Here is a 14,734-nt window from a genome sequence, read left to right as displayed (position 1 = left end):
CCTGGCTTCCATTTGGCTTAGACACTGGTTAGACTCCTACAAAAGCAAGCGAGCATGCAGGACAATTCCCAAAATCAGCCGCCACACAACAGATTCCTACTTCTTGGGCCACCAGCAGGCTAGCAGCTGCTCTTCCTGCTTAGAGAGGGAGGAAATAAGTGTCATCATACCTCATCTCAGTGAATGGTTTTTTCTATTCTGGTTCACCAGGGCTGCTGTAGATTTTTTTTGTTTTTTGCATTTACTAAAATCAGATTGACTTTTTCAAATAATATTAATATAAACAGTAACCAGAGAAGTGCAAATGCTTACATATTTCAAAGGCCGAGGGTATACACAATCACCAGCTTCATATCCAATTGCAATCACGTTCCCCGCATCCTGTAAAAGAATTTACAATGCATAGCATAGCATAAAAGAGCCATAAAAGCGCTGATGGCATAACAAGCTCTACTAATTGAGTTTCAAATAAAATATACCATATAAATATCAATTTTTTCTTGCATATTAGATGCTGCTAGACAACGCTGCATGCCACAAATAGAACCAATCAGTAAATTTGCTTCAAACTTTTTCAGACTTTAGCATGTAATGAATGCACTTACATTCAAAGAATCATACTTACTGCTTTGATAGATGAGATAATTGAGTCTTCACTTGCAGTCAGTACATTTGCTGGAACCCGTATGGTGTAAAACTCATCCTCCCTCAGAACTCCCTATTAATATAATAAATGTATAGTTCTAAGACTTCCCAAGTAATACATGAAAATTATTAACCACAATAATTGCAAAAGGAATGAAGTCAAATCACTCTACTACAGGTGTACACTAAACTTATCTTAGAAATCTTATCGAACCTGTGGAACACTATCTTATCTTAGAAATCACTCTACTACAGGTGACAGGTGTACACTGAACTTATCCTAGAAATCTTGTCGAACCTGTGGCAAATCAAATTTCACAATGCCTCCCAGCTACACATTAACACTTCTGCCAGGCATGACCTAACCTATGCAAAATCCTTTGATGGTTCCTATTTTCTACAAACCAATTTGAACTATTAAATGGTACTAACTGACCATACATCTTAAGAACCTCTAAATAGCGATCTCATAGAGAAATCATGCCTTTTGCGACATACTTAAACCAATTTCAACTAAGTTTAACAAAGAGTTGGTGCAGTAATTCGTGTACAATCAATAGAGAATCTACCTCCCTCTATGCTTCAATTATTAATTCATGAAAATTTTATCCACTTAAATCATTACATGGTGGCACTCATGTAAAGAAATGTTTGAAATTAGACATTTCCACCTAGACCACTTTAGCATTGCAAAATCTTCTAAAGAGTGATCTAAAAAGAAAAATGATCTCAAATCAACTCCATGCACAAGTTGTCATTTACCATTGTATACCTTCTTACTCCCTTCATAAAGGAATGCTTCTTTCTTTTCTCCACCACCTTAAGAGAACAGTAACTATTAAGAGACTCCTCTAGAACCTCCACAACAGCTACAAGTATCATTTAATAGCTTTTTGTGCCGCTCTGTATGCAATGGTACCTTCCTATCAACATGCCTTAAGCTCCATGCTTCAAATTTCTATGACAGTCTTCTTATTCTAATGTACCCCATTTTCAAGTTCAAATCTTTTAGTTGCCACACCTCTAGCATTTGTTTCGTCATTATTAAAGCAGCCCCTTTTATCCTCAGCCTCTTGATTCTTGAATAATGAGCCGCTTGCAAAACCTTCACTAACATTGCATACTCTGCCTCATTTGTACTTCCAATTGAAACCCCTACTTCCTTAGCAACTTCACATCTAGGCTATATGATGCAAGACCTCCAAAAGCTTACTTGTGCTCTTCTATAAGAACCATCAAAAAATGAAGTGAAAACATTCTCAAAGTCAAGTGGTTGTGGTGGTGTTTTGGGCCTCTTTTCCCCTAATTGTTTTAGGATTCTCCTAATAAGTAACCAAGTCCACCAAAGTCGCACTGGTATTTTTCTCCACGAGAACTTGAACTCTCATCACTTTATCAATAGCTGGGCATTGTTCATCAATTGAGGTAAGATAGAATAACTCATCAAAATAACAAAGGGTTTAGGAAAGAGATACACTCGGCATCTTTGAGCAAAAAACACCATACTACCACAATCTGTTCTACTCTTTAGTAGAAATTATTTTCTACCTTGCTCATCACATCACTTGCATAATAAATTGGCCTCATGCATTGAAAAGCCTTCTTTTTTAGTAATAAAATGGCTTTGACAACATCGTTCCATAGAACGATTCACATAGAAGTCTTTCTCCCAATCTCCGTCCATACCAAAGGATACAACTATCAACCTTACCATTTGTTGAAGAGGGAATAGAAGTTGAGATGCCAACAAAATAAAGCGGCGTGGATACTTCACCTTCTGAATGAAATTCATTAGTTGTCTTGTATTCTCAAGAGAAGGGAGTAACATCAAAGCCTTCACCTTATCAAGGTTTAACTCTACTCGCATGACCAACCCGCTTCACTCTAGCTTGAGTTAATTTGCACTTCCTAGGGCTCAACTCAAAACCACAATTGTACAATCTATCACAAGTGGATGCAGCAATGGACGCATGGGAAACTATTGTAATAAACTGCATAATACAAGAGAAAAGAGAAAAGAGAGCCACTGCAAAGAAAAGAAGAACACTACACAAAGAACTCAAGAAGAAAGAGACGCTTAGGAAATGGAATCCATACACCAAGACATGAGATAGTACAGAAACAACATGAGTCACCATCTGTGTGGGCACTACCACTAGCTCCCTCTCTCCATTGGTGCCTACCATAGAAGTATGCAAATAAGCAATCGACACTGGAGGAGGGGACCTGAATATGTAGGCATAAAATAATGCCAAATATACATCAAGTCGGCCAGCTGAATAAAATAATAATAATCAGATTGGCCAGCATAAAATGACCAAAACCTCATAAATGAGGCACCATAAAAATACCTAAAATACTCTATTGTGCCTCACAAATGAACTAACGTATCCATTAACACCCTCTCTTAGATCATAGCTTATAGGTGATCTCGTACAATACAATATATAATGGTAATGACCCATCATAGTACGTAAGACAATGACCATTAGATAGGACCATGATACACAAGCAGTAGGATGCGCAAGCCACTACCAAGGTGCCTCGTAGAGAACCTAATGTCAATTTCTATCACATCAGCTCCCGAAAATAGAGAAGAATCATAACAGCTCTCTATGTTTATCAACAATGCCTCTAAAGTAGCACATGTGACCATCCTATCACCAATGTCGTAGTGTATAAATGACTATTCCCTACCTTTGGCCAGATCGCCAAAATGCCCCTTCATGTGAACTTAGACTAGGAGCCAATCCCACTCTTTGTCAAATAGCTCATCATGAACTCGGATGTCAATCCTAGCTCCACAATTTCAAAACCTGCTAAACTTTAGTCAATGCATTAAGGAAAACCCTCTCTGGATCCTATGCACTTGTATAAAAGTATACATGAGGTCAAACCACCCCATCTCACCACCCTCTCACACTCCCTCTTTGGCACTGGAGAGTTGTGAGGGATGACCTGCATCACTTATACTAGCAAGTTGGAAGGGAGGCCCCTGTAGCCATCACCCTAGTCGCATGGATGGAGCTTAAACTGGGTCAAATAGATGATGATGACTTGCCAAGAGAGTCGTGCTAGCAAGCATGTTTGTCATGCACTGTCATCTCCTACCAATGTGCCTCGGTCTAAATCAGACGAGGACATTAGGAGCTCTGGCATATGTGTCATGTGCTTTGATGGAGGAGGCAGCTCATTTTAGGGTATGCATTTCTTTTTTCAGTCAATGTCAAGCACCTGTGCAGACCCAGCTGGCTGCAGACTGGACACGTCAACATTTATTGTGCAGTTGCCAGAATTTATTGCTACCATGTCAGCGGTTGCCATGCAGGCTGGACAGCATTTATGGCCTTATTTATTGCTGGTCAGCCAGTTTCCAGAATATTACGCCATTTATAGCTGTTCCCAACTGGCTAACGTTCTGGCATACAAGTGCTCCATCAAGTGGATGTAGTCTATCCTGTCTCCGGGGTGGACAGCAGGCTGGATATTCTTCGTCTCCATCACCCTCACTATCTTCATCACCATTGGCGCTATTATCATCATTTCAGACTGATCTAGTCCCCTTACTAACACCTAGGCCTATGTGTAGGGATTGATCAATCCACTTCTTTGTATTCAGCATTCTTCTTCAGTCAATGCAGATCCCTTTCTTCCTCTCTTGCTGTCTCTCTCTCACTCTTTCCCTCCATGTTCGTGATTCTCTTCCATTGCGCACACTCACATGGTATCATCACCAAAGTGAGTTACCCCTCCAGATTTTCAGCCACCTGCCACAGATTTTCTGCATTCTACTACTCCATATGTAAATTTTTGTGGGTATTTGCAGGTGTTGAAGATGTCTTATCACCGGTTCAACAACTTTCATGACTCTGACAAGCAGATCTCTCATCACTCCTCTAAAAGGTGGCGTGATCATCACAAAGATTGAAGGTCCCATCCTTGTTCTGAATATGAACCCTCTCTTGCATGATCACAAAGATCGGAGCAACCATCTCCTTCCCCCTCTCTCCATGTCTCCCACAGGGCCCATCCTTTTGGCCCTAGGATGCCTATGATGGCACGATCAGTGCAGGTGGCTGTTCTTCCTTCTCTTCCCAAAGAAGACCATTTGGACAGTTGAAATTATTCGCTTTGGTCCTATAAGGTGGAACGTATACTTGACACCTTCGATCTTTGGGAGTTTGTTACCCACCCTATACCCTATCCCATGGAGAATCCCAAAGTGGGATTGACAACGGATCTCGTGCAACCTATGGGATCAGCTCAATTCTAGAGCTTGATCTTTCCTCTTTATGAGCTTACATGATTTTGTCCTAGTGCATGTGCGCAAGTTGCAAGAGGCAGTGGAAGTGTGGACAAAGCTTGTTTCTTTGTACCATCAAAACACATTTGCCCACCAAATTACTCTTGAGAAGAAATTACGGATGCTCACTATTGATACTCTCCTTTCATGAAGGATCACATCAACAAGTGGGAGGATATGAGGGATGAGCTTTCTTCCCTCAACAAGATCATCTCTTCAAAGGATATGACCATGATTCTTTTGACTCAATTGCCATCTCCAAAATGAAATGTCTTCTACACAAGTCTTCTTACATTGAGGACCCAAGAGACTCTTCTATGGAAGGAGCTTGCCCCGCTTGCCTTGAAGAATGACGAGCGTATGAAAGAGGTCGCTAGTGGCTCTAGCTCCACGAAATCTTTTATTGCGAGTACCGAAGGGGGGAAGAAGAAGAAGGAGAAAACAAAGGCCAAGCCCAAGAAGAAGACACAAAAGCGTTCTTCAAGCTCTGACATAGATTCAGAGAAGCCTCGATGCCCACACTGTGGGAAGGGACACATGCTAAGGAGAAGTGTTGGAAGAAGTACCCTTACCTTCGTCCGAGAGCAAAGGATGGAGCTACATCATTCGGGCCTTCCTCTACCTCTATACCAGCTGTTACTTATGTGTCCATGTTCCTTCATATTCATGTATTCGAGGAGCCTTCTTCAGTGGTCGACTCTTCTTCAGAGAAACCTTGGCTCATTCACAATGGTGCTTAAAGTCATATGACTCCACGATGAGATATACTACAAGATCTTCATTCATCTTAGGGTTTAGTCACTATTGGTGACATTTGTTCAATGCCTATTATTTGTGTTGGCACTTTGCTGTTATTGATAGACCATTCCTTTAGCTCCATTTCGGAAGTCCTACATGTTCCAAACTTGGACTTTCCACTCCTCTCCGTTTACGGCCTGACAAGACTTGGTACCTGGGTTGTCTTCACTAAGCAAGCTATGTTTATTGAGGATTCTTCTTTAGGAGTTGTTTTAACAACAAGCTCGCAAGAGAGTGGGCTCTGTAGGCTCCATTTCCCTTCTCTTATGAAGGGTCCTCCAAGGTATTCATCAATTGCTACACCCGTTTGTTGAGCTAAAAATGCATTAGCCAAACTTAAACAACACACAATTACCCTTAGCCTCATCTCTGCCAGTTTATCTTCCCCCCCCCCCCCCCCCCCCTTTTTTGCAATAGAAGAGAGTCGCCCCGACACGCTATTCTCTCCAACAAGAGAGAGAGGAATAGAGATTTATAGGCTGAAGGTATGGCTCCCAAACGGAGGGAGACACGTACCAACGGCAATCCCACGTCAAACAATGGAGCCACTAGTTGGGCCGTTGCTATTAATGCGAATACAATTTTGGGTACGGACAATTCATCTTTGAATACTCAAGTATTTATAATTTAATTGCCATCTTCTTGATTCGTGAGTCACAAGCTATATCGCTTTGTTATGCGCATAAATTCATGTAAGGGAGTAGCTTGAACTTACTTCTATTGTTAAGATTTTGGCATTTTGATTGTTCCTTTTAACCTAACCTAGTTGCATACGGCCTATTTGTTGATAGCGCAATTACAAGGAGGTAAAAAGAAACGTGATCTAGAGAGCTATTGTGTCCCACATGCAAAACCCTAATTTGGATACGCCAATCTTTCTACAAATAGGCATGCAACCCACCACTCTCCCTCGATCTCGTTTTTGTAGGTTCTAGAAGCCATAACTCTACTGCCCACACCCCGTTCACGGAGAACATCGCGGTCAGAGCTTCCACTAGCCATCTGCTACCATCCGATGCCTGATTCCAACCTTCCTCACGTGTTTGCTGCTATCGCCAAGTCCCAAGAGCCATTACCTACAATTGGGCGATGTCATCTACAATTGGATGTTATCCCCACCTGCTGCTAGCAATTGTCGCCATCATCTTCCCTCTCCTTTGAATGCTACGTTTTGGTTTTCTGGTTGCTACCCTGACATTCTCTCACCACTGTCTGTTGCATTTGCACCTAATAGTTGTTGTGCACATTTTCTCTCTCCTCAAGTACCTGCAGTTTTAGTATTTCTCTCCGACATTGCTATCTACATCAAATCCAGCCTTCCTTGGCTGCGTTTGCTGGTGTTCGAAACTCAAAGGTTGTTTTGCTGCAATTCGGGATCCATTCGGAGTACGATACACTCTACAGCTTATAACCTCTGCCTTGAGCCTAGAGATACAAGAGTTCGAGGTTCAATATTCATTGCATAATGTGTTTGCTACATGAGCACTGTATATTCATTATTCATTCACTTTATTATTCATTATGTTCACTATCTCTGAGTTACCCTAACTGTGTTCTGAGTTTATCGTTCTATGCTTTGTCATACGATTGGTTTCATGATTTTTGCGTTTAGAGCATTTCTTCACATATCATCAGAGCTACATACTCTCTAAGAAACCTTGGCCTTTGATCGGAAAGCCCATTCGCGAAAGTAGAAACAATAGAATGGTCATTCAATTTTGGGTAGGGTCAGAAGGGCTGAAATTAATTTTCAAAATTATTTAATTTTGAAAATTAATTTAATGGCTAGATAATGCTGAGAATTGGGTTCAAAAGATTAGCACTTTGCTCAAATACCCATGCAAACTGAGAAAACGTTTTCTGGGCCTGGTTGCAATCATTCAGAGAGTCTCTTCAGCTTGAGGAAGAGAGAGAGAAGGTGCTGCTGATGTGAAGACATTCAGGAGGCTGCCAACTGCTGCAAGAGACCCTAATGATGCCGGCAACAACATTTATGATTCCTATAGATGCAAACAACAGCAGCTAGGCACTTCCCCTAGCAATAGGCGATAGCAATCTGGGCTGATTAGAGCAAGCAATAGTCAATTTCAGCCATTTCCCGCATGGAAATCAGAAACTTCTCTCTTCTCTAGCATTCTCTCACCTTGTCCAATCAATTCTCGAGAGATCTCAGCATTTCTCAATCATTTGGAGCAAGTCTCAACCAGATTTGGTGGACAACAAAGAGAAATCTGCTATAAACCATAAATTCCTACAAAAATTAGGATTTAGCAGCCACCTTGATACCCGTGCCATTAATAGAAGACATTGTATATTGAAATCAACACCCGCAATTTGTGGAATTGTTAGGGATTTCAAGTGTCGGCCCATCCATTGTAAAATTTGGGGCATCATTTGGCCAATTGGGGTTGCATTAGAGCAAGTCCTAGATGAAAATCAATAAACAATCTACCCAATTTGTATGCTAATTGTTGGAACAACAGAGGGCTTTTGGTTCAGCCAAGGAGATTGTGGAATCTTGGCTTGTAATCAATCCATTAGCAATTGAAGATAAAGAAATACCGAAAAGAGTGCCAATTTTGGGGCCAATAGGGTGTTCACTATGCAAGATCTATGCATTTCAGTTTATGCTTATTGATTATTTGTTGTAATTAAGTGCTTGATCAAGGATTACCACCATATTCAAGAAGGAAGGCTGGTTTCATGGTTCCATTGCCGGGAAACCACTCGATCCTTTGATTTGGTAAGCCCAAGGCACCTATTTGCAAGCCAAAGCTTTGTGCTAGTGCTAATTTTTGTGCTTGGTTGAGTAATTACAGCAAGATGTCTTCATACAGTGAGAAGGAATCAAGCAGTGATGATGTCTCTTAGTATGGACATTCACATGGAATGAAGGAAATGCAATGAAAATGTTATTGTTGGGCAAGATGCACAGCCTTTAAGGCATAACGAGGCTGATGACCAGTAAAGTGAAAAGAAATTTGATGACCAATTCAAGAATTGGATTAGGATAGCAGCAAATCTCTTTGCTAAATTGGCAAAGGATCCTCAGTTTGTTTAATTTTTGAATACACCAAAGACAGACAGCAAGGGCAAGAGAAAGAAGTCGTCTTTTACACCTTCGGAACAGCAAGGTCCACTAAAGGTAATGCCAAAGCCTCCACTTGATCCTCCCTAAGAGGTCAATGAAGCAAAACAATTGGTACCTACAGGGCAAGGAATGCAAATGCAAGGCCATCATAGAAGTGCCAATCCAATGGATTTTGGACAACCGAGCACGCATGCTATGATGGGGTAGCCAGGATACTTTGGTGATAGCATAATTTTTCATACAATGATTGAACAAGGACCGCATACAAGAATGTATGGCACAAATCCCTATGGTATGGAACAGCCAATGCATGATGTGTAAGGCCCAATGTATTCGCGTATGGCTGGAAATGTGCAAGACCCTATGTATAGCAACATTGGCTTGATGCCTAGGGCACAAAGTAGCATGTTTGGCAATGCATCTGCGTCCCCAAATGTTTATGGGGCTCAAGGAATGAGTATTGGTCGTGTAAATGCTCCATTCGGTATTGGTTTTAATGTAAATTCAGCAAATTCACCATTTTTACAAGAGCCTGTGTATGACAACCTGACATCAAAAGGGGCAACAAAAGACTATGATGAGGGTGGAAAAGCAGTGAAGTTCAAAGGTGCACAAGATAGATTGAAAGCTTTGACTTTCATTCAACAGTTTGATGCAATCTATTCAAGGGGAAACTTCACCGAATCCTCAAAGATTCGAAAGGCAACCACTTTCTTGAAGAGAAATGCACTTTAGTAGTGGTCCAGGCTTTTGATACAAGGTAGAGCACCATCAAGATGGGTACAATTCAAGCAAATGTTTGCATCGAATTGGTTGACAAGTACCTTTGATAGGGATATCATGATAGCTTGGAACAAGCTTGATGCTAAAATGCATGCATTTCGAGCAATACAATAAGAAGTTTTGGGATGCATTGTTGCCAATCACTTCTAATCACCCCATACCCTCATAAGCAAGTGAAAAAATATGTTTGTGGGTTGCCTAAAGGAATAAAGGATTTTTGCATAAAATCCATTGTATCTAGCATGTCTCACCCGAATTCTCCACGATGCAAAGAAGAATCTGCAGGTCTATGCAAAAGAGCTCTTGGTTGCAATTCATGCACTATATACGTGGAAACATTACTTGTTGGGGGCTGATTATATGGTGCTGACAGACCATCAAAACTTTGAGATACTTTCTGACATAAACAAAGTTGACAGAGAAGCATATGAAAGGGAAAATTTTCTCTCTATGTTTCATTTTGAGATTGTACATATTGATGATAAAAAGAATATTATTGCTGATGCACTATCATGCAAGCCACAAATTTCGGCCATCAACATGGTTTATCACACTGAGTTGGATGCCATAAAAAAGCAATATGCTACTGAATCAAACTTTGCTAATGCTTATGTTTAGCTTTGCAATGGTCAACGACACAAGCACTTTGTGCTTAGAGATGGATTTATGATGATGCAAGGACAATAGTGCGTCATAAAGCAGTTGAGACCTAGAGTGATCTCACTGAAAGTCATGCTCCTTCATATGCAAGACATAGAGATATTGATGCCACAACCAAGGCAGTGGAGCATTTCTTTTATTGGCCAGCTTTGAGGCATGATGTAAAACAACTTGTTAGCACATGCATCATTTGTCAAAAGATAAGGCATGATAGGCAAAAGGCGTCGTGCTTGTTGCAACACTTGCCTATTCCAGATAGGCCTTTGCAAAGCATTGCGATGGATTTTATTTTTGAGCTTCCTAGGATACCTACAAGAAATGATGGAATATAGATTTTATTTCGATGAGGAAGAAAATATAGGCTGCTCATATAGCAATTATTCTTGCAATATATCTTTAAGTAACATGGTATGCCAGAGTCAATCATAAGTGATCAAGACCCTCAAATGACCAATTTGTTTTGAAAGGGGTTGTTTGATAATATAGATATCGCGCTAAAATTCTCATCATTCTTCCATCTTTGAGGCTGATCACTATGTGGAAAGCTTGGATGCAACCTATGCAAAGATAAAGTATGCACTTCAAAGATCACAAGAAAAGCAAAATAGGACAGTTGATCACCAAATTAGACTCAATTAGATTCAAGTATGCACTTCACTTTGGACTCAATTAGATTCAACAAAGCAAGGGTCAAGAGCACCACTTAATGCTCAAGGGGGAGGTAGCAATTCCACTCTGCCAGTTGTGGACAACTCTCATATATAGTAGATCTCGAATGTATCCAGCATGCATCCAAGGTATTGTGTTGACAATATGTTTGCCATGAGGTCAATACTCACTATACTAGTCACTATGAGATGTGTGCAAATTGTGGAAAAATTAGAGTTGCAGCATTGGAATGTGTGCACAAGAGGAAGAAAGAGGCTCAAAGTACAAGAACAAATTCTTGTTTATTGAGTTGCTCAAGGTACAACTTGGGTACACTCTATCTCAAGTTTGATAGTGACACAAATTCTTGTTTATTAAGTTGCTCAAAGTACAACTTGAGTACACTCTATCTCAAGTTTGATAGTGACCCATAGGCTGTTTATATAGCCTCTGCCAAGCTAGGGTTAGGGTTTCCCCTGCCCCTAAGGCTATTCACACCTATCAGCCCTCATACACCCTTGCTTACAGTGGGTTCCTATGCCTATCTTCTAACACCCCCCTCAATGCCAGGGTGGCATTGAACTACAAGGCATGTAAGATGTCCCCCTCCCCCCCCAAGATGCCTTTATAAATCAGGCTTACAAGAGTGTTTTAGGTAGATGATTTAAAAAGTCAAAACAGTCGATCTTCAGATGGATTGGAGGCATAGTTGGCCACCAATTCTTTGGGTATATCAGGAGTGTTGGGGCATTTACTAGTGATATGCCCTATCTTCTTGCATTTGTTACATTTCATTTTCTCAGGATACTTCTTCCAACAGTTGTTTACAAGATGTCCTTTTTTCTTACAGAAGAACATCTAGTGAGAACTGTATGTACCAATACTTGATCATGGTAAGTTAAAGATGCTTGACTGTTATTGCTTTCTTTGTGGTTCCTCTTTTCTTCATCCAAACAAGATTGGATGGTACTTGCCAATGTAGGGTATGGAATGTTGATAAGAGTGGTTACAAGAGTAGGAAACACCTGTTTTACAGCTTTTAGGAGAATAGCAATATCATCTTCTTCATGTATTGGAGCTTGTACAGAGGCAAGCTATGCCATAAGTCTCTTCATGTGAGAGATGGATTTTCCTAAATCTTCTCCTGATCTATATTCCAAGCTAAAGAATTCAATTTTAAGAAAGATTTTAGTATCTTTACCAGTGGCTCCATAGAGATTTTCAAGCTCATCCCATTTTTCTTTAGCAGTGTTTAGTTGATCAACATGATGAATCAAGGACTCATCTAAGTCATTATGATGGCTTGGGCACGTTGGTCATCCTCTACATCAACCAGATTTGCAAAGTTTACAACTCTAGTGCCTTGAATGAGGGGCCAATACCCTCTCCATCATATTATACTTTATAAGTACCTCCCATGGGTGGAAATCTTTGCCATCAAACTTTTGAATTTGACGGATATCAGCATATGTTGTGGCCAATGGGAAGGTCTTACCACTTGTTAAGACAAGGCTAGTGTCTATTCCCTTACAAACTTGCCACTGAATGCGGAAGCAAATCAAACAATTGAAATCAAAGTTGTAATGAGGAGAAAGGCTGAAAATCATACAAATGTAATAGTTTAAAGTATGATTGTGGTGGTCCTTTCTTATGTGCTCTTCTTCCGAGGTTTAATAGTCTTTTTAAGTTTTAATGAGGTAAACCTAGACTGGACTTCAGGCTTCTCCTTGTTATGGATGAAGCTTGTGTTGGACAAGGTCAGTCTATGATCTCAATGCTTGTTGCTGATGATTCCGAGGAGAGTACGATGACACTCATCCTTTTGATTGCATTGACTAGTGTACTTGAACCAAAGTCACTCAAGATATGCAATACAATTCTAGTGTATGATGGTCTATGTGTTTATAATTGTACACATAGCCTTACAACAACATAAGAAGAGGAAGTTGACAAAATAACACTCGCTAGATTTAGTAAATACCCAGCAAGCAAATGATTAGTGTTTAGAAACACTAATGTCAAGCTTAGTGAAATGCTTGAATGAAAGCAGGTTGGAAGTCGGCTTCCCAATGCACTTAGTGATGTCCATCGAGCATGTCCAAGAGCTTTTAGATTTCAAATAAGCTTCAAAGAAGATGCTTTAGTGATTAGAATCACTATTAATAAAGCTCAGAGTGAAAAAGGTAAAAAATGCCAAATTTAGAGCTTACTGGCTGTGGATACCACAGGGTACACAGTTAGGGTTTGTCAGAGATCTCTCTCTATAGAGCAAATTTCCAAAAACCCTTGTATATGAGAATAGCCCAGTAGGGGGGCTATCAAAGCCCCAAGGTGGTTGCTGGGATTGCGTCCCCTGCTGCGTGCACACTGGTACGGATGTCACGCTAATAGAAAACTACGCATGTTTTGGAAAATGCGTAATGTCGGGCTCAGTCGTGGACAATGTTGGGGGCAGACATGACGAGCAACTGCACCCTAATGTGGAGAAGGGATCTCCAAAAGAAAGCAGGAGCAGATATGGCCTCCTTTGTCCTCCCCAAGTACTCCAAGGTTTGCAAGTACAGGCTAGCTATGGAGGTGAAGGAGATAAGTTGAAGATGATGGACAATCTTGTGCACTTAGTGAGGCTGCGGGTATAGGAAGCTGAAGAAATCAGAGGAGGCTTTGATACCATGTGAAAAAATCAGAGTTGCAGCATTGGAATGTGTGCACAAGAGGAAGAAAGAGGCTCAAAGTACAAGAACAAATTCTTGTTCCTTAAGTTGCTCAAGGTACAACTTGGATACACTCTATCTCAAGTTTGATAGTGACCCATAGGCTGTTTATATAGGCTATTCACACCCATCTGCCCTCATACACCCTTGCTTACAGTGGGTTCCTATGCCTATCTTCTAACACAAATGAGTATGAGTTTTCACCGGAGTACTAAAACTATCCTTTTGCATCAATTTGTGATCAGTTTGACATGAGTTTTTACCTTAGTTTTGAGACGAAATTCTGATCAATTTCAGCTCAGTTTTGCATCAATTAGATCAATTTTTGCAATCAGTTTGTGATCAATTTAGGGTCACATTTGCAGCTGTTTGTCATCAGTTCTTAGATCAGTAAATGATCAGTTTATGACCAGATTATGCTCAATTTACGATGGTTTATAGCTGATTCCATGGACAACAGCATGTTAGTTAATAGCATTGACAATTTCAGCCATGGTTTATGCTAAGTTTATGCTTAACTATAGTTATGAAGTCAAAACAGTTGAGAAACATGAGTTGAGAAGCATAAGTTGCTTAGTTTTATCTAATGTTTATGCTGGCTGGAAATTTTCAGCAAGTTGTTTTGGGCATATGGCATGGTTAGAAAACAGTGGCCAATGTTGTAAGTGTGATGCCTTATGGAAATTCCAATACAATATACTAAGAAAAAAGATAAGGCAACTGCAAGATGAGGGATTTAGGGTTTAAGGGCTGTAGATAGCAGTAGATTTGCAATAGGGGAATCGATCAACAATTAAAGAGAGTGAGCAGCAATAAAAGAGGGCGAAGAGCAGAGCAAAATAGGCAAAAATGACACGTGCAGCTCGGAATGGAAAAAGTGGCCAGAAACTAGGGTTTTCCCCTACAAGTGCCGACAAGCATTTCAAAACCCAAGCTTTTCAAGACATTTCACGTTTCCGTTTTGAGCAACAAAAATTGCGTTTCGAGTGACTCTAATTTCAAGGGGGTAGTGATGAGTCTGTTATGAGGACATGAAATTTTGATGCTTTGCTTAGCATTTGATTAAAAGTTAATCAAATGTGCAACTATGGC

The 14,734-nt window shown here is 40.4% G+C and overlaps 1 protein-coding gene across 1 annotated transcript in view; it reads right to left on the bottom strand.

Annotated features, from left to right (window-relative positions):
• The window catches only part of LOC148041975 (ER membrane protein complex subunit-like protein), a 106,209-nt gene that overhangs the window by 78,562 nt on the left and 12,913 nt on the right, over window positions 1–14,734 (bottom strand). Inside the window, exons 3-5 of the mRNA XM_087684598.1 lie at window positions 626–718; window positions 480–527; window positions 313–381 (exon numbers count right to left, since the gene is read on the bottom strand). Coding sequence (XP_087540724.1) covers window positions 313–381; window positions 480–527; window positions 626–718 — 210 coding nt within the window. The remainder of the gene's footprint in view (window positions 1–312; window positions 382–479; window positions 528–625; window positions 719–14,734) is intronic.

This window comes from Lygodium microphyllum, chromosome 1, assembly GCF_053477565.2.
Source record: "Lygodium microphyllum isolate KBCC chromosome 1, Lygodium_microphyllum_v1.1.10, whole genome shotgun sequence".
NCBI classification, from domain to species: domain Eukaryota; kingdom Viridiplantae; phylum Streptophyta; class Polypodiopsida; order Schizaeales; family Lygodiaceae; genus Lygodium; species Lygodium microphyllum.
Note: the sequence above shows the minus strand (reverse complement) of the source record. Positions and strands in the feature narration are given on the sequence as shown.